Consider the following 19,400-nt stretch of genomic DNA (forward strand, 5'->3'; position numbering starts at 1 on the left):
AAATGGAAATCGTGAGTACATGGGGATGCCGGATACGCGAAGGATACCTTGTGGTAAGGAAGGATACTGCGGATATAATTAACAAACATGCCTCAAAGATTTAACGTGTAAAGTCGTACGTATCTACTGTACGAAGTCGTACGTCTCTACTCGTATATGTCGTTTTCGCCCAGAGTTTGCACTTTACAATCTATTTGTAAATCCGTTAACGAATTCCCCATTCTAATGTGCGCATACAAATAAGGCAGCGAAATTTCAGACGTCCAAGGTGGAGCAAAGTACAAAAAAAACTACGAACAAGGTACTGCAGGCTCTTTCAGTTTACGGACAATCTCATCAACCGTTTGCTCCACCGGCCCATCATCCACCCTCACCACCACTGCGCCCTCATCGGCACCCGGCTCCTCCAGTGTCGCCAACTGACTATCCAGCAAACTGGCCGGCATGAAATGCCCCTTCCTCCTGCCCATCCGTCCTTCCAGCAACTGCCTCTCCGCCTGCAAATACACCAGCCGCACATTCTTTCGTTCTCCCACAATCAGCTCCCGGTAGGACCGCTTCAACGCCGAGCATGTGACGACACCGTACGGATGGGTATCGATCCACTCGGCGATTTTCTGCAGCCAGGAAGGCGGTCCGCGTCCGTCAGGGGTACCGGACTGCATTTTGGCGTGGTTGGCAGGTGAATGGAGATCATCGCCTTCTTGGAACGGCCACTGTAGACGATTCGCAGGGCGGAGGCGATAGTGGATTTGCCGGAGCCGGAGACGCCCATGATGACAATGACACAAGGAAGGAGCTCCATAGGAAGGGGATCAAGTGGGAAGACATTGTACACGTACCGTCCAAATGTGTGTCAATAAATATCCCTATGCGATGTTTTCCTAAAGGCTCTTCATCCGTTCGCAGAATACGAGTTAACGCTTTTCCACGGCTAACAACCAACTTCATAATCCTCCGGTTGGACCAACGGAGATGTTAATTGCGTAGAAAAAAAATTATTACGGGCGGGTTGAAGAGTTTTGAAATCGCAGGGAATGCTCTTCCATGCAAACCTAAAGAAGCACCATAAAATTTGCTAGCGATCGTGGTCGTAATAACTCCTTTGAGTCTTGTTATGCAGTACAGCTAGAGTTCTACGTAGATGTTGCTGGTGAATGGTGCTCGGTAATCTTGACCGTTGTGGCTGGGGTTCTGCTATCAGATGTCATGGGAATCAAAATGGATCATGACAACAAAACTTTATTAAATTTTACTACACAGTTAGTCGAGTACTTACTTAACTGAACTGACTGCAAAGAAAAGGCACATGTCAATCGTCGACAATCGATACGAGTACAGAGTACTGTACACCTGAATGATTTCTCGTGCATTACTGTACATACTTATCTACAGGCTACAGTATGTATCGTACAGTATTGTATACTGTGCAGTAGCCGGTAAATCATAATATGGGCAGTAATAAGAAACAGGTCTGGTACACGGCAGCAACAGCTGTTCGCCTGCTCCATTTTCGCACACTTTGCAATTAAAATTAATAAGTCTCATGGTCGTGAAATTCCTTCTCGTCAGCTGAAATTACTGATAACGCTAGACGGACGGTTATCGGCTTTATAAACACGGCTGTACAAACTGCTTATGTAACTGGTACAGTAACCGCATGTACAATTTAAAGTACTCGTACTGTCGTACAGGCTGACAAAACTGGAACTAACAATTATTGTTGTTAATAGTTTAGCGGTGATTTATGTTCTGGCAGAAAACAGAATCTCACGATTATCACCGCATTGTTCATCCACTGCAGACAAAAAAAAAACAGTGTATACCAAAATTTGATGATTGTTATAAGTCACGCTGGGATTTTAGTGATTTCGAACAGGAATACGGACTATTATACACAGACCATGCTATCAGTCTTTGATTTATGATGCAGTTCGCTAGCGAGCTTGTTCAGATGCTCCTGTTAACTGCACAGTGCAGTTAACACTTTAAACAGCATTGATTTTATACTTCACACCAGCGGAAGTCAAGAGTCTCCAACTGCCACACGGTCCACACGCATGTTTCGATAAGGACGGTTTCACTTACTTTGATCTGTTCGCTTAATTTCTTGCCGTTTTTATTTTCGTTGTGCTCACCACATATATTTTCTCGGCCATTTCTTGCAATCGTTAATTTTACATTTTGTCTTCTACAAAATTCTTTTATTATATCCCTTTACGATAGGACGATTCCACATCACCGAATCACGAAGAAAGAACAAATAAATTTGCACCCTCAAAAAGGGTTCAGCCTGTCCAAGTGGGCCGGTAAATAACTATCGGTACAAACAAACGGGTCAAAGAAACAGAAATCTGTAAAACTAGGTAAAAGTTTTCTTATCATAGAAAAGTAATCCGGCTTTTTTATCACTCATTCCGATCAACAGTCTAAGCCAAGGCGAATCCCTGCGTCTGCTGCATGGCCAGCAGCAGTTTATCCCGCAACGCCCGCTCACTGGTGTACTTGGGCAGATCGAGGATGTTGAAGCAGGTGTGCGCTACCGGCAGGTAATTCTCCCCGCCCCCCGCCGGCTGGATGATGATCTAAGTAAAAAAGCCAGAAGTTCAATATTAACTTGTGCTAAAAATACTACAAATAAATACCAAAAACAAACTAAAAAGAAACATCAAAGCACTCTTTCTACTAGAATCAAGCAACTAACGTACGCGGACGGCTTTCATTCCCAAGATGGGAATGCGATCACAGCCGGTGAGGAACAAGAGGAACTTTTTCTTCTGCTCCAGCTCCAGCGAGTGGAAGACGCGCCAGAACATCTTGATGGTCGGGTGTTCGGCGGTGAAGTCGCCTTTGTACACGGCAGCCTGCACAACACGGAGAAACCACGGTCAACCACGCACACCAACGGTTATTCAATGCAAGATAATAAAACATGCGTCAACATGCTTTTAAAAAAAGCTAATCCGGTCGGTGTTTTTATTTCGATAAACCCTATTAACCGCTGCTTAGCGTACGATCAAATATCTTCAGATCCCAAGGAAGCTCGATGTTTGACCGCTACACTACGATATTAACCCTAATGGCACGTTAATAAAGCGCGCCAAGCTTGTATACTGACGAAAACTATTCGGCATTCGAAAACAAGCATGCAGGAAATCGCAACATCTAAATTCCAAATCCAATAGTGGCGTGTAGCGATGCACTACTATGTACTTACTACTTACGAACCAACTTACGAACCAAATAATTATAATTTTCTAAATATTTTTCCAACTCATGTATTACAAGAAGATCCCATAAGCCTCCAAAACCCAACATTACCGCTCATCGTTAATAAAACGAGTTGCAGGAGAATTTTTAGTATTAGTTGATTCATACAACGGTCAACGGGGCACGTTTGGTTACCTCCTGTAGTTCTTTCCAGTCGTAATTCTCATTGCCGCACACCATGGCCATGAGCTCCTGTGGATGGAACAACTCGAGGATCTTTCCACCGCAGACGCGATGAAACCCTTCGTAGAACGCCGCGAATTGTCCCTCCACGGCTTTGTTCAGCACATAATCCACGTACAAATCCACATACTCCTGCCGGTTGTCCTTTGTAACGGCAATATCCTCCCCGTTCGGCTTCAGCGGCACGATCGCCGTCTCCCCGAAGGATTCCTGAGAGATGGTGAAGTTCAACGCGAAGATCTCTTCCAAATCGTTGCCTTCGTACTGCAGCAGCTGTTCCAAACTCCTATAACGACATCGCATTGACGGTTAAGGAAACATAGAAAACTCGGAAACAAAACCGAACAGCCGACTGCCATATGGCGCCTTAGTCGTTATACAAGCCAACCATCATCTCACATCAAATTCAATTTCCTCAACATATACAAATTACAGGTACCTGCATTCTAACGTTTTACTGCACTTAAAAAACAAACCACCTAACCCATAGTGAAATTCAGATAAACAAGAATACATGGATGAAATCACGCAAGTCTTGGGGTTTGCCACAACACTACGGTATCAACAAAAATGTGGGTACACAACGGTCAACGAGTTCCGTAATCTCACCGAAGACGCGTTTCAAAAGCTAGCAACGCCCGACAGCCAATACGGCAGTGAAATATCACAAAACAAATTTTCTGTCCTCGTACTGAAGAATTTTAAAGAAACCACAAATCCTAACATTACATAAACTAAACATTAATATCGCTTATTAGCCTTACCGGCGCACAGTGGGCATGAGGCCGTCGAGATCCTGCAGAATAGGCTTAATATTCAGTAGTTTCTTATACAGCACCAGCGGGAAATTCACATCCACAATCGTCGCTGCAAATTAATCGTTAAACCTTTACTGCTGCAGTACTGCTGTTCGAGTTGTACAAAAAATTGAATTCTTATTTCGCGGCAGGCAGTGATTTTTAACAGCTGAAAATCAATGCGACTGCACAATCGTAAGAAAGATCCAATAAGTTACTAGCGTGCCTTTATACTACAATATCCCCATATCGGATGAACAATACCGTTATAGATGGCCAATCCGCAAATAATGCCGACCATATAAAAGCGATCTTTGCTCTCGAAACTGTTGCCGTTGAAGTAAATACTCCGTGACTCTTCGTAGTATGTGAACATGCCGTATTTCGGATCGAGCAATTCACGCATCAGAAGCATAAAAAATTCCTGTAAAAATTGTCAATGAAATATCAGGACAGCGTAGCAAATCATACGTCCAATGCGCGGTGAATAAAAAATGTTATTAAAATACATTTTTATGCAGCTGTATCCTCGTTAAAAATCGTCATTCACTAGTACAAGGCCATAAAAAATAATGTGAAAATGTTCGCAAGGTACATCGATTCGCTAATACATAACAAAACACATCCTTATGTTTTCTGTACGGCGCAACAACCCATTAATGGCCAAAAGTGGGCAACATGTGAGAAAAACGCAAAATGTTGGTAAATCAAAACAGCAATTATCACCTTTTTAACACCACCGGCATCCTCCGCGTCTTCCCCGGTAAACCACACCTTAAGCGGACGTTTCAGATCGCCTCGTTCTAAAAACGAGAAACTTAACTGTTTCAGTCGGTTAATAATTCAACTGACCCGATATCAGCGTAAGTTTGGTGCAACAAGAAAACACTTCTCAAAAAAAAAGTAACGATATTTAACCGGCATCCACATACCTTTGAAACTCCAGATCTGGTCCAGCGTGTCTTTGAGCAAATCATTGCGGGAGACGTACAGATTGAGGAAGACCACCTGCTGCGGATGCATGGCGGCGCCGCTGGTGCCCTGCGCCGCCGCCCGGATGAAGTTCATCATGAAATCCGAATGGTTCATCGAATTCACCGCTTCCTGTCAGAAAAACACCAAGATATTCTCGCAATTCTTGCCTTTTCCACAAAAAATCATTCACCTCCATCTGCAGCATGGAGTCGGCCTGCAGCAGCATCGTCTTGGCTTGCGGATCAAAAGTGAAGGCGTAATTACAAAACGACAGGGTCATCAACTGAAAAACAGGAACGGAAGTCAAAGCTATGTCTTAATATGTTCTCTGTATTTCTACGACGAAAATACATTTGCAGAGAAATTCTTTCTCTGTCAAGTTTTACCGTAATGATCTACACTTTATACTGATATAAAGACAGCAATTTTAATAATTTTTTCTTGCAGTTTATAATACCTTTTATCGATAGGCACGACTGGAAGAAACGAGAAATATCGAAAGAATAATTCTAAAAATAATTGACAAGTGATGCGGTAATTTAGCACACGGTAATTAAATAAATTTAATTCTCTAAATGAATAAAAATCTGCGTGTTATTTGTAATTCAGCAACCGCCGAAGTCCTGTATCCCACCATCCTCACCCTTGTTCGTTGATCGGCATGGTACCAGTTCTTGTAGTCCATCATGATGTTGACCTTGTCGGTGATTTCCGGGATATAGAACTTCTCGTACATCAGCGCGCCGAATTCATTGACGGCTCGCAGACGATTATTGGCTTCGTACAGCACCGTCAAGGCGTCGAGGAGACTGTGCATACCCCGCCAGTAGCGCTCCTTCTGGATCAACTCGCCCACTTTCGGCATCAGCAAGATCACCACCACACTGTCTTTGTACAACTGCAATCAACCAACAAACGCTCGCTCATAATAAAACAGAGAAAGCGCATTACAACAACACTGAAACCGAACAGCGTACACAGCCATCTCGAATGTGCATACTGTTTTACCAACACTACTGAACCAACTGAGAACCATATCGTCTAGCAAAATTGTAGAACAGTGCCCATGGATACCGCAAGACAATACTGGACATGAACATGTTGCTTCTAAATAAAACTGATTTCGTAAGTCCAAATTTGAATAAATATCCCAAGCAAAAATACTTTTTATTACGTTTTGGAGTACATTTTATTTAATCTAATCCCCTTCCTGGGACGCCGCCCACGGCGTACAGCAGCGGTAAACGGAATTCACACAATCAGATAACGTATCAGTAAAACCATGGCAGTACTAAACTATTAATAGTATAGTACTGCCATGGTAAAACCTATCGCATTCTGATTTACAAAACCACCTAACAATCCAACAAACTCAATGCAAAATGCAGTACGTTACCTGGACGTATTTTTCGAAAATTCCCAGGGGCACAATGGACATCCAGGACCGAACGACGCCTTTGGGTATTTCGCCGAGACTGGCAAGGGCATGGGCAAAGGGCACGATGTACTCCAGGACACGGTCGACGCTGAGGGAGGCCGTGAAGACGGGGAAGAGCGGCAGCAAAGGAACACGCAGGCACTCCATGTTGGCCGGATTAGTCGACAAGTTTGGCAGGACTTTACTGCGGATCTTGTCCATAATACTGTCGCGCACAATCTACAAACAGAAACAGAAGCATCGACCGCCAAATGCGCCACTCAAGCTCATTCCCCACATCAAATTCGGTTTATTAGGGAATCGCGTTCCATGTTCCCACTTGCAACAACAAAATTTAAAGAATACTCGCTTTTCAAAAAAGAAAGCCATGCAATTATTTCACAAGTTTGTATCATTATCAGTAACTGAATCTCGCTCAAAGTATCGAGACAGCCCCTCCACTACGTTCGCCATCGATATAAAAAAAAGCTTTCTCCAAGCATGCATTTCAACCATCTCGCAGCGGAAACTTGCAGATACCAGTGAAACTAAAATCTACATTTTCCGTAAATAAATAAATTCAGCGAAGCACTTCAGTACAATTAATTTAGTACAATAATTAAAAAACTGTAAATCCATTTAAATCTGGTAAACTGTAAATTAAGATTCGTCCATGAATAAATAATTTCCTCAGTCAAAGTGGCGCATACCACCCCCACCCACCGGTTTCATGGCGGCGGCCAGCTCCTCCAACGCTCTCCGCCACGCTCATCGCCACGCCGCAGTTTTTACTAGATAAAAAGTAGTGCTCCTCCCCCGGCCCGAGGAAGGCCCCGTTCCAGGCCGCCACACTGCCGCACATCACCTCCAACTCGCGCTGCTCCGTCTCCTCCAGCATCTCGTCCTCGCCGGATAACAAGCTCAACGCTTTCACCAGCCGCTCCACCACCGTCTCCGTCAAGACTAATAGACCGCGCGGCGGACGCTCCTCGCGGAAGTCGACGGGCGGGAGGGGCGCGGTGCCCATGGTGACGCTGGCGAAGGACTGGTCGCCACCGGCGAAGAGTTCATGTAACGTTAATCCCGAATTGCGCATCAGGTCGAAGGCGCCGTGGCAGATGACTGGGTGCTGGTGGTTGACGCGACTGCCAGTGCCCATGCCTAATTGGCCGGAACCGCCTTTCCCGAATACGAAGATCTTGCCGGTGGCCGCCACGTACGTCATCGTGTGGAATCTACAGTCACAGATTCAATAAAAAAACTCAATGCTCCAGAAATCTAGTTAACTCAATGCTCCAGAAATCTAGTTAACTCAATGCTCCAGAAATCTAGAGAAATCTAGTTAACTGGATGTACATATCATAAATAAGATTAGTGCACTACCAGACACTAGAACTGGGCTATAGTACGAGTACAGTAATTTCCTTGTGGGCATAGGTGACACTGCACTAAAAAAATTCCCATAGTGACGGATTTTTAAAAAATCATGAAAGGCGCTACCACGTCCCAGTGGCAGATGAGCAGATGCTGATTATTTTGACAAAAAACACAATTATCCCGTCGTTGAGATCTGAAATGGTGTTCTTAACTTGAACATTCTTAAAGCAGAGTTTAAGGCCAAACGATCTTAGGGTAATTGCACGCAGTTGACACTGTACTACGAAAAGTCCCTGAAACAACCTGACGATTTAGCAATTAATTTGTGCATGACAAGGGAATTAAATAACGCGAATATAATCAGCCCGACGACACGCTATCAGACTCTCCCAAGTACATCCGCCAAAAAATTTCCAAATGATTATGCGGTTTCCGGGGATAACCTCGTTCACTAAGCTATTACATCAACCACTGTATTCTCCGCAGACAAAGCAACCTTAACTTGGAAAGGCGACAGGAAATCAACCCATTCGTTCCACAATTTAATGCGACCAAACATACCTGCCAACGCAGATCTGCGTGACGTTACTGCCCATCAGCTCGAAGACTTTGCGCGGATTGACCTCGCTGTGCGTGGGTCCGTGGCCCAACTGCCCGTGACCGCCGGCGCCAAAGGTAAACACACCTGCATGACATAGCGGTTCTAAATTGTACGGCTGCCAACCCTATTCTAATAATACGAGAATTAATACAACGCATGCGTCGCCCATTTTCTCCAGCAAAGGGCCAAATACCAAACGTGTCAAAAACGTAAAGACGAAAAAAAACACCAAAAAAGACATTTGACTGAATTAGTTCGGTGCATCACAAAAGCAATTAGATACTCGTATAAATTTACTTATTCGCTAACTGCTACTACAAAATTTTATTTACAAAATACAAAATAAGCTTGTATTTTTTGCGGACACTTTAAATAAAAATAATACAGTCGGCAAGATAACCAACCTCCATCGGCTGTCAGCGCCACCGAATGCTCTTCACCGCAAGCCAGATAGCAGACGCGCTGATTCTTGAATGACTTAATTTGCGAATAATTGTTCCGATCTGAAAACACACAAACGCTAGTGCAACCAACCAGCTTTCGACAACATACTGTACCTACAGTACTAAGCAACAAACCGAGAAAAGCAAACCCCAAGATTCTACCATACAGTGAGTTCGCTTTCTAGCCGCATTTCGAAAAATACGCAAGTTCACATCCGGATGTCAAAAATCTACTCAATGCCAAGACGGTCACAGAAAAATGCAAAAAATGTTTTACGTTCAACAAATCTAACCGAATTACAGTCGTCCTTGCTACTGCCGCTGTTACGGCATTAACCGCCAACCCACTATTAAGCCAGCACACTACGATTCAACTCCACAGCGATACCGTAGATCACACTAACATACAGTACAGTCATACACATTTCCTACATTAAATCGACAAGCGCGCGTCAGATGTCGCTTTGTCAGATATTAGAGACAGACACCATTGACTTCCGTTTAGTGTCGCTGAAGAATAATGCCGCTCACCATGCTGATCGCCGATGCCCAGCTGTCCAAAATCGTTTTTCCCCGTGGAGTATGCCGAGCCGGATTTCGACAGGACGACAGCGTGGGAGGCACCGGCGGAGATCTGCTGTATCGGCAGACCGACCAGGGATTTCATGGTCTGTGGTGTTGTTACGCTGTCCTTATGTCCGATGCCTAATTGACCTACTCGTACGACAGAGAAGTGGGGAAAACGTCAGCACCAATAAATGCACCGCATCTCAAAGTTTTTCTTACAGTGTAAATAGGGCTTATTTTGTTAAATCAAATTTATCGTTGACCAAATTAAGTTTCATTTATCCTTTTTGATTCCTCGCGGTTTTAAAAAGAATGAAATCCCAATGAGCCGAAACTGACAGCATCAACGTGGCCAAAATATATCCATTATCGATACAAAAAAGATGAATAAAAATCATCGGTACAAGAAATTTCATCAACCATTGAAAAAACGGCGAAAATAACAGCTTGTAACTAACGCAAAACTGAATAGCTTATCAAAAGACAAAAAGCAACATTCTGAAGCATCAAAATAATGTGACAATCGCAGCTACAAAACAATGTACCTAATTAATAAATAATGATGTATATAATGGATATGGATATGCTCCTATAATTATTAGTCTCTCACCAAAGACATTCTTCCCCCAAACGTAGATATTTCCCGCTGCAAAACGAAGGTTCGATAACAAAAAACGCGGTGGATGTTCGAATTTTTTATAGACAAACGTAGTTTGTCTCATCATTAGTACAAACGTAGTTTGTACCATCATCCAGTGCCATGGAAAATTCGTCTCCGCAGCAAATTTGCACGATGTATTCATGGGCCAGATACCGTATCAATCTGCGAGAAAACACTCAGAAAATTAATCATCCGGTCTATACGCATAAATCGACGCTACCCGAGCAATAATAACAAAGCACAAACTGCAACTTCAATTAAACAAAACTGAATCCAATAAAAGCCCGATACAATCAAGTAAAATGAACGACAAAAATTTTCACAATTAGCCGGAATGAGCCACACATATACAAGTCCGTGAAGGATTAACATTCAGTGTACCAAACTCACTTGGGAGTGCGTAGTGCGTCGGGATCACTGTCGCGGCCACACTGACCGGAAGCGTTCCAGCCCCAGCTGAAGATCTGGCCGCCGTCGCTCAGGGCCAACGAATGGCCCACGCCCGCCGCTGCCTGTACAATGTTGTGATGCTTCAGATTCTCAATCTGACCTAGAAAATTGAAAAAGAGAATCATCCACCGCTTGGCTAAAAGGCCAAAGAAAAAAGCGGATTGGATGGTGCATCATGATTTTAATCTTTCAAACCGCAATTAATCACTTACTAACCCAGTACAACTGAAAACAGCCAGAAACGCACAAATTTCCATGAGGAATTTAAAATAAAACAAAAAAGAAAATTCAATATTTCACATTTTACTGTTTTCGATTTCAGTACTAATTCTGAATTAAAATATTTACGCTTATCAGACTGCTATCAGCAACAATTTCACAGATTCTGGAAAACGTTAAATGGTAAATTTTTAAAAAATGGTAAATTTTTTAAAAACGTGGTAACGTGGTGAATTTTAAAAAATAACTGTACAATAATCACAGCAAACTATTATTTTAATTTCTACGGTTTAACCAATTTTCCACCGTTGTTGAAATTATAATTATTGTGGGAAATGGGAAGTACAGACTGTACTCCTCGCGATTCTTGTTATCACAGGTAAAAAAATCGTTTAAATTAATGGACAACAAAGCAACAACGTAAATAACATCCCTGCAGAGAACGGATCAGTCTTACCAGGTTTCTTGAGCGTTCCCCGTTGTACTCGCGTCCCAGCTGGCCGTGCTCGTTCGTCCCGCACGACCACACTGCCGTCCACCAGCACGAACAGCGTGTGCTTCTGGCCGCAGGCGATCTGGCTGACCTGCAGATTCTGCCGCTGGAAGCAGTCCAGCACGCGCGGCCCATTGTCGTCCACCTCGGTGGAGGCGCCCAGTCCCAGCTGGCCCTCCTGATTGTTACCCCACGCCAACACCGTCGTTCGCTCCATCGAAAATATCACAGTCAAAACATACACATATCACGGCGATAAATTTTCCGGAGGTAGCGGATAATCACAGCATCACAATGAGTCCATCAGACAGAGCGATAAAATCCCAATAAAATTATCAAGGAACGATCGAGGTAGGGTCCCTCAAAAAATTAAAATACATACTACTTTTCCCCGAATCTGGTATCACAGAACGGCTAAGACACTCCTGTCGTGATTGGCACAACGTTTCTACTGGTTTTAGGAAAAGTCGGGAATCCAGAAATTTCTTTTCTTTTAATTTAAAGGCGCTTAACTGTGATGAATAAGACGACTGACTGATCATCCCGTTTTGACGTAATCGCTGCAGATGCGTTTGTAAGATTGTTTGCAAAACATGAAAACAAGTCATGAAATTTTGCCCATTCATTCGCGATGTGAGCGGAGTGACGGGCGGCTGTCCCTGTCTGACGGTATCCGCGGGCGGTCGAGCTATATTACTGTAGATATGGTGAGCCGCCGAGCAGCAGTTGACAAACCGGAAGACGAAACTTGAAACAAACGGCAAAACTAAAAGCTCAAAATTTCGAAACTCCTGCTCGAAAACAGAAAACCAGATAAATGATTTATAAACTAATAAACATTTGTTTTTTGGTGTTCTGATATACCTACGTGTAGTTTTTTTTATTCCATTTTAATTTTTACGATGCAGAATTTATAATTGCATGATGGTTACAGGGTAGCTAGCGTCTCTGCAGAACTGTGAAGCCATTGGATATTTTGTCATTTGGATTTAAACTGCTTTTTGTTAATTTATATCTCGCTTCGGAGCGTTTGTCTGGGAAGCCCTGAGCGCCCCCGAATTGTGCCAGCTGGATTGGGATCGATGAAGTAGGAATTGTCGATATGATGTCTGCCAAACGGCATTCTCTGACGGAGACGAACGCGCCCGACAGCAGTCCCTCGCGATCACGCAAGCGCCACGGTTCCCGCGACAGCTCCGCCGAACGCGAACGCGACGACGATGACGACCACGACGAGCACGCCGCGCATGCTAAACACCACAAAAAGGAACACCGTCCTTCCTCCCGCAAAGAGGCATCGCCCGATAAGGAAGCACAGCAGATACCCGTCAGCGACAAGGAGAAACAGTCAGTATTGCATTTTAGCCTGGAATCAGTGGAATGCCCTGCGTTTTAATTAATTTCCTTACTGTCGTTGCTAGTCTTTTATTGGCTTTATCAAAAGTTTGAGAAAGATACGGTCCTTGATGATAAAAATAATTTTTTTCGAAGTAATAGGGTTCCTTACGAGTAAATTAATAATATGGTTCTTTACTTCTTTTGAAAATTAGTGTTTCACTTTATTCTTTAATGTAAAGAATTACTGTTTCACGCGAATATGCGAATGATTATGTATGTTAATAATTATGTATACGCGAATGCGTAGCCTTCAAGAATCATGAGAGCGAAATCGCTATATAAATAAATTCGCCTGCGCAGGTTTACGCTAATTAAAAGCATCAAACTTTTAAACACTGAAAAAACATCCAAAATCGTTAGTGTCACGCATGATCTTAGGACGTGTGGTAAGTGTACATAAATTAACATAATAAATTATTATCTTGAATAGAAGAACAGCACGTATGACGTATGTATTCGTGCGAGACGATTGTCGACGAAACGTAGTGAGGTGGCACATTCAATGTAGAAAGCATTTTAGCGATCATAAGCAGCAAGCAGTACGAACAGAATATTATATTCAGTAGTTGTAATATATCCATTGTAATTCGTTCGGTTTTATTTTTAGTTTTTATTATTCAGTATTTCTGTGGCGGCTTTGGATGCGTTTTCGTTTTGTTAGAGTCTTATTATCCAAACTCCCGGGTTCGATGGAAATATGTGTTTTGATTGACAGTCATGCCGGCATAGTGGTCACGATTTTGCTGTTGTTTTTGTAGATTGGTTGACTGGGTGTCATCGCGTCTGGAAGAGCATGCTTGGTATTCCACAGTCAAAGATGCATTTAAAAGTAAGTTGCAAATTGCTCTGAAATTCTGAGGCAATCTCCGAATGTTGTCTGATCTCTTGCAACATTGTTGGAACGTCTGCGTATTATTTTCTCTCGATTGCAACCATTAAAATTATGTTTTATTTGGCAGATAAACTAGCCACTTATCAGAGCGGGCAGCTGCTGCGACCGGATCGAGTGGCGAAGGATCTCATCGAAGAAATTGGGAACGGTCTCCGTTGTAAGTGAATTTTCGTACTGGTATATCGCGTTCCGCGCGATATTGTCCTTTTATCGTAATAAACTCATTTTAATTTTCCCACGTTTTTTATTATGCCACCAGTTTTTGTTGTACGTTTCTTATTACGCTGCTTTTTTTGGCGAGAGCGTGCACGTTTTTTTGCCACCGGAGCAGTTATTTTTTGGAACTTGAGATGCACATTTGGGATGGAAATCTTTTATAATGCATTTTCATTGGTTTTTCTAATCTCTAAGCGTGGATTTCTGAAAATGTGGCGTGCTTTCTTAAAAGCATGCACGTGATTTAAAATTTGGATGCCATAGTTTTATTACCGTGATATTCTCGCTGGCTTACAATGATTCGATGTTTCTCATGTAGCTTCGGTTCCGGATAAAATCAAAAAAGACTTGTTGGATGCGGTGAAGGATTATCTGCAAACGCAGCCGGATAAAGTGCTCCGCCAACTGGATGAGACGAAACGGCGCACGGTTTCCGCAATTAAGCAGTGAACTCTTGTTGTTTATCTCGACTCTCGACCATGTCATAATGTGACTTTTTGAGGGGGGTTGTATAAAAATTAAAACTGATTCTGGCTTGTGGGTTGGGGGAATGGTTGATTGTGAAGCAGCGAAACTATCCGAAAATTGACCCGCTGGGGGGACAGAGATTTTGGTTGTTTTTTCAATGTTAAATTTTAACTGTGAAGTAGTGTGCCCGCGCTTGCGAAACTGTTTAACAAATATACCGATGCGATCAGTGTCTAGCCGACTCTAGCGTTACGAATGCACTGTAGTGTAATGGCTTTCCCAATTGTAAGTCCGTATACGCGTAGAAACGCCAGGCAAACGATGATCTACGATAATATCTCGAGACTCCAAATTTTTCTATTTCTCCATCGTAATGCTGGACGATCCAGGATGGCAGTTTGTACAGCAGGTGTCGTGCGGATATTAAATGACATTTTTTTAAGAACCCAGCACTAATAAATATGAATAAAAACCATAAATGCAGAAATACCATTATCCAAAATAAATAAATATCATACATGATAGCACTTACCAAATAATAATTTAAAATAAAAATCCGCTTGTGAGTAATAATTAAGTTTCAAGTTTTTCATCAGACTGAATGCAGATTTTGGTATCGCACCGGAAGCAACAGAACAACACAGTACAACATCGAATCTGTGGATTTTAATCAAATTTTATTAACCACACCAATCTGTTGGTATTCCCACTGCAGCTGTCAGTTACTGCATCATTCAGCATTTTTTCCAGATCATACAACGCACAACCACCTAACGGCACTTGAATTAAACACGACCTTACAAGCCAACCTGAATGCACCGATAAGTTGCAAAATCTGTTACCGAACGACCAACCACATCACTCATTAATTAACGGCCCCTCGAGGGCGATATTAATCGGAATGATATATAATCTGTCATGTCAACGCCAATCCTGTCAATCTCCGGCATTGTTCGGCGGAAAGGCCGAACGCCGTTCAAGCGGTATCGCCGTGTCCCTGCTCGACCAGCGGCGTCGTCAACGGCGCGCTGTCCGCCATCTTCTCGTCGCAGGACTCTCCGCGGGACGCCGAGCGCTCCTTCTGCAGGGTCAGCAGGAGATCCTGGGCCTGGGCGCGCAGCGTATCCAGACGGCCCTCGAAGTCCGACATGGCGTTCTCGATGGCGCTCAACTCCAACTCCAGCTTGTCGAAGTACACACCGTTCAGGATCTCCCCATCCAGCCCTGTTGCCAGAAGAAAATTAATAAACCTCTGTGTTCTTGTATAACAGTGCTAACCCGCCTACATGTAGGCGGAAGAACAGGATTAAAATTTTTAACACTGAAATTGTTATCAATGTTCCAACCGGAAATACCACAATACCTCTACATTACTAGTTGCCACTATAATTTTGCAATACTACCATGTAATTACGAATTTTACGTAAATTATTACGTAGAACTGTAAAAACTTTATTAATTCCTGCCTGAATAATTTGCTTAATATTCTTGCTAGTAAAAATCAATAGTAAAAAACGACATATAAACGAATCAAGGAGGCTATTACTGCGGTACAAAACCAGTGCAGTCCCGAGTTACCGAGTATGACAACGGTAGCGTAGTGGATGGGCCACCAGTCTGGTCTGGTGAGCGTTCGTAGAAACGGGCGCCCGTCCGTACGTCAATTAAATGAGCCCCGGCAGTTCAGTTTTCAACTTTTTAGTACAGTATCACATTCGTGTGACGACACCATAAGTTTTTGCCAAATGATTTTTACTTTTAGTGGTCTGGTTACAGCTAACGAAATAATTCTACTCATTTTCATTTCCAAAGCTAAGAAAACACGACAAATAGTATTAAATTAGAATATTAGATTATTTTTTTTCAAAGCAGCCGAACAAGAAAACGTGTTCAGTGTTGGCCAAAATTCGTAAAACAGCAAAAAAATTAAATAAAAAATACACCGTTCACACAAAAAAACAAGCAAAAATTCCCAAAATAACCGAATAACGCCACACGGTGACCCAGGCAAGTCAGAAAAAAACAGCCCACAACTCACAACGAGAAAACAAATCGAAAACTGAAATCGCTAAATAAAACGAAAAGAATCTCTAATAAATGCTATATAACCTAGGTATGCGAAATTTACAAATTAATGATATAAATCTGGCAGAAAATTCACGGGAAAAAACCCACAGCTCACCTTCGGCTGAGAATTCCTCGGATGTCTCGGCTAAACTGCTGCTAGACAGCATATCGTACTCCTTCTGCAGCAGCTCCAGATCATCCGTCCCGCCCGTGGAGAAGGACTGCAGGAGGTTGTCGGGCAGCTCCCCACCCTCACCCTCCTCACTGCTCTCCTCCGTACTGGAGGAGCCCTGTCGCGCCAACTCCTCGTTGCGCAGGGATAAGCCCTGGAAGGCGCTGTTCAGGGCCGGATCACGTGATTGCTCGCGACGCTCCGCGTTCTTCTCCTCCTCCATCCTGCGCTCCACGATGTAACGAAACGCTTATTACACAACCAGCAGCTGTTGCACGTGATGCGTGTGGCGATGGGGTTTTCACACGGTTGAGAGATCAGGTGTTATTCGCGCAATGAGTTCGTTCGAGAAAATGCAGATTCCGATTGGTAGACTGATAGGTAAAAACTGTTAGCTGCTCAATAAAAATTTTAAACTAGATCTATAAATTAAATAGCTGACTATGCCAGGAGATCAGAAATGGAGTTTCACAGTTTCAAAACTAGGAAAGAATAGAATGGAAATTATACTGTTTGGATTTGTAGTTTACCAAGCAACGAAGCCAGTTCGATAAACAGAACGAACATAGTGGGGGCGCGTCACTGGTACGGTAACGTAAAGTCGTTCTACCGGAAATTCATTGTAATTATACATGCAGCAATCACCGCTCTGGTGGCGGTGGCATATGCGTTGTAACTTGTAACTACCAGTGCGACGCAGAATTACCGATGTAGCACGACTGTACGAGTACTCTGTACAGCGTAAAAATTACAAGTGTATTAACTGTTTTCAATATTTTGCCACACAATTAAATAACTTTATCGGCTTGCTGCAATACTCGTAACATTACTGGTGAAATTTTATAATCGCGTTCATGTTGCTGATAAACCGGGATTCATTCATAATTATAGTGCTGTACTTATGAAAATCGCTTTGTGCATTGAATTATAGCACACCCCAATTAATTACTTACCGCTGCGGCATCGTCGCGCAAGATAAAAAGCAACAGATAATCAATTATGTTTTGAAGGTGGTTTCATAATTAGTGAGTATGTATTTATTTGAAGGCAGCAGGTACTGCGCAGACTGTACCCAAACCCAGAAGAAAATATAGAAGTATTCACAGATAACGAATATGTACATATGCAGTGCTGTATGTAGATATACTATATAATGCAATACTAATGTATCTGTATCTAGAAATTAGCCGATAAACGGGTGTAAGCTTGATAACACCCCAAATACTGAAATTATCGAACAGTGTGCAGTGTTCGCTAACTTAAGCAGTATTTCACGAAGTAGACGAAGGTTCGCGTTACAAAAGTGGATTATTTGCGTTGTGTACACTGTACTGAAATGGGCCGCCAGGTATCTGACAATTACACTCTCGACGGAAATGTCTTCACACCGGAAAAGATACTTGGAGGTGGGGCTTTCGGAACCGCCTACCTGGCATCGAGGAACGACAATCCCAACGACAAATACGTTCTGAAACGGATTGTCTTTTCCAGAACAACGCGGATCCCGCTACGCAGAACCAGGTGGCTGTCAAGTTAGTAGCGCAGTGGAGGAGCGCTTACATTCCATCATGTCAACTTAGTTCGCTATTTCCATGCCAAGGAACACGATAACGAGTTCATACCGACTCAAAAAGAAGGAATACTCATCCTGGAGTTTTGCGAAAGTATGTTACTGAAAAAGCCACCATAAACGAAACATAAATACGTGTAAAGCATATTCGGTCTAAGATAACCAAGATAACCGTAACTAAGATAACCGTGACCTTTGTACACATAGTGGGAAATCTGGAGGCATATTTGGCGAATAAGCGGCAGCAAAACGTGACGCCTCCGCTGCCACTTGTCGCTGTGAAATCCTGCGTACACGATATCCTGCAAGGACTGAGTTATCTTCATGCCGACGAGAACAAGGTCGCCCACACCGATTTAAAACCGGCGAACATTCTCTTAACAGTGAGGGATGGCGTGATCGTCACCAAGATCGCCGACATCGATGATCACGTCGCGATCATTGCCACGATGACCCGCTCCGAAGTGAAGGACACCCGAGGAACGGAAAGGTATCAGTCGCCGGAAATCCTCCAGGCCAAATATGACTTACTGCGTGTAGGACGCAAAACCGATATCTGGAGTGTGGGAGTTATCGTTGTCGAATTAGGACGGGGGAGTTTGCCGTTTAAATTAATCAAGATGGATGGGGTACGCCCAGTGAGGACGGATTATATGATTGTTGAACAGCGGTCGCTGCCGATGCAGGTGCGCGATTTCATCGTGCAGAACGGAGTACCGGATATTCCGCAGACGGAAATTTTGAAAGGATTCACTAAACTGGAGCAATGTTTTAAACGATCTGGGATGGATAGGCCGAAAGCGGTGGAGCTGCTGCAGGATCCGTGGTTTAAGGGCGGGCCTTGGCAGTGGCGTGCTTAGCCACTTGATACTGCCGTTTTTATGTAATTCTGCCGATGAAATATGTTTTCTATACCAATCATAAACCGGATTACCGGGAGCCTTGGAGTTACTCGAAGGCGTACCACAGTTGCATGATGCTCTAGGTAAAATAATAGGTTGCATGTTAGACGAATAATTATGAATTCTTGCGGGTCGTTTATGTGCACGACAGCTGATAGACAACATGTTAATAATGTTCTATTCAATTAAAGCTTAGGTGTACTGGCACTCTGCTTCAAGGTTCAGGCGTAAAGCGTAAAGATCAACCAAACGCAAATCAGAA

General features: G+C 43.2%; 5 protein-coding genes across 5 annotated transcripts; 2 read left to right on the plus strand and 3 right to left on the minus strand.

The window, feature by feature from the left end:
- Positions 1-325: 325 nt before the first annotated feature.
- LOC129594960 (gluconokinase-like) lies at positions 326-665 on the minus strand (the record flags this gene model as incomplete). The annotated part of the gene is made up of 1 exon (XM_055491827.1): positions 326-665. A coding segment is annotated over exon 1 (340 nt), but the record flags the coding sequence as incomplete, so codon positions are not given.
- A 1,477-nt stretch (positions 666-2,142) lies between these two features.
- On the minus strand, positions 2,143-11,888 carry LOC129594850 (probable E3 ubiquitin-protein ligase HERC4). The gene is given in 20 exon segments (XM_055491702.1): positions 2,143-2,585; positions 2,709-2,864; positions 3,406-3,739; positions 4,218-4,320; positions 4,515-4,674; positions 4,977-5,053; positions 5,183-5,354; positions 5,416-5,508; positions 5,869-6,123; positions 6,622-6,882; positions 7,397-7,877; positions 8,581-8,704; positions 9,025-9,123; positions 9,595-9,777; positions 10,241-10,276; positions 10,377-10,453; positions 10,682-10,841; positions 11,418-11,432; positions 11,435-11,490; positions 11,492-11,888. Coding segments are annotated over 20 exon segments (3,177 nt in total). The 5' UTR covers positions 11,671-11,888; the 3' UTR covers positions 2,143-2,429.
- A 356-nt stretch (positions 11,889-12,244) lies between these two features.
- LOC129594921 (uncharacterized) lies at positions 12,245-14,668 on the plus strand. Its single transcript, XM_055491786.1, has 4 exons — positions 12,245-12,800; positions 13,610-13,680; positions 13,811-13,900; positions 14,279-14,668. Exons 1-4 carry the CDS (start codon positions 12,556-12,558, stop codon positions 14,407-14,409), a joined length of 537 nt encoding a protein of 178 aa, XP_055347761.1. The 5' UTR covers positions 12,245-12,555; the 3' UTR covers positions 14,410-14,668.
- Positions 14,669-15,090: 422 nt separating this feature from the next.
- Positions 15,091-17,181, minus strand: LOC129594877 (uncharacterized). The gene is made up of 2 exons (XM_055491730.1): positions 16,610-17,181; positions 15,091-15,651 (listed from the first exon to the last, which is right to left on the minus strand). Exons 1-2 carry the CDS (start codon positions 16,887-16,889, stop codon positions 15,404-15,406), a joined length of 528 nt encoding a protein of 175 aa, XP_055347705.1. The 5' UTR covers positions 16,890-17,181; the 3' UTR covers positions 15,091-15,403.
- A 1,014-nt stretch (positions 17,182-18,195) lies between these two features.
- Positions 18,196-19,107, plus strand: LOC129594876 (mitogen-activated protein kinase kinase kinase A-like). The gene is made up of 2 exons (XM_055491729.1): positions 18,196-18,330; positions 18,444-19,107. Coding segments are annotated over exons 1-2 (654 nt in total). The 5' UTR covers positions 18,196-18,329; the 3' UTR covers positions 19,097-19,107.
- Positions 19,108-19,400: the final 293 nt, after the last annotated feature.

This window comes from Paramacrobiotus metropolitanus, unplaced genomic scaffold (genome assembly GCF_019649055.1).
Source record: "Paramacrobiotus metropolitanus isolate TYO unplaced genomic scaffold, Prichtersi_v1.0 Parri_scaffold0000072, whole genome shotgun sequence".
In the NCBI taxonomy this organism is placed as follows: domain Eukaryota; kingdom Metazoa; phylum Tardigrada; class Eutardigrada; order Parachela; family Macrobiotidae; genus Paramacrobiotus; species Paramacrobiotus metropolitanus.

Bases quoted from the DNA above. Each gene is read 5' to 3' on its own strand.
- LOC129594921 (XM_055491786.1), top strand. From the start codon at position 12,556: ATGATGTCTGCCAAACGGCATTCTCTGACGGAGACGAACGCGCCCGAC. The intron at 12,801-13,609 runs GTCAGTATTGCA...TTGTTTTTGTAG, and splicing joins GTCAGCGACAAGGAGAAACA to ATTGGTTGACTGGGTGTCAT. The intron at 13,901-14,278 runs GTAAGTGAATTT...TTTCTCATGTAG, and splicing joins AATTGGGAACGGTCTCCGTT to CTTCGGTTCCGGATAAAATC.
- LOC129594877 (XM_055491730.1), bottom strand. From the start codon at position 16,889: ATGGAGGAGGAGAAGAACGCGGAGCGTCGCGAGCAATCACGTGATCCG. The intron at 15,652-16,609 runs GTGAGCTGTGGG...TTCTGGCAACAG, and splicing joins CGAGGAATTCTCAGCCGAAG to GGCTGGATGGGGAGATCCTG.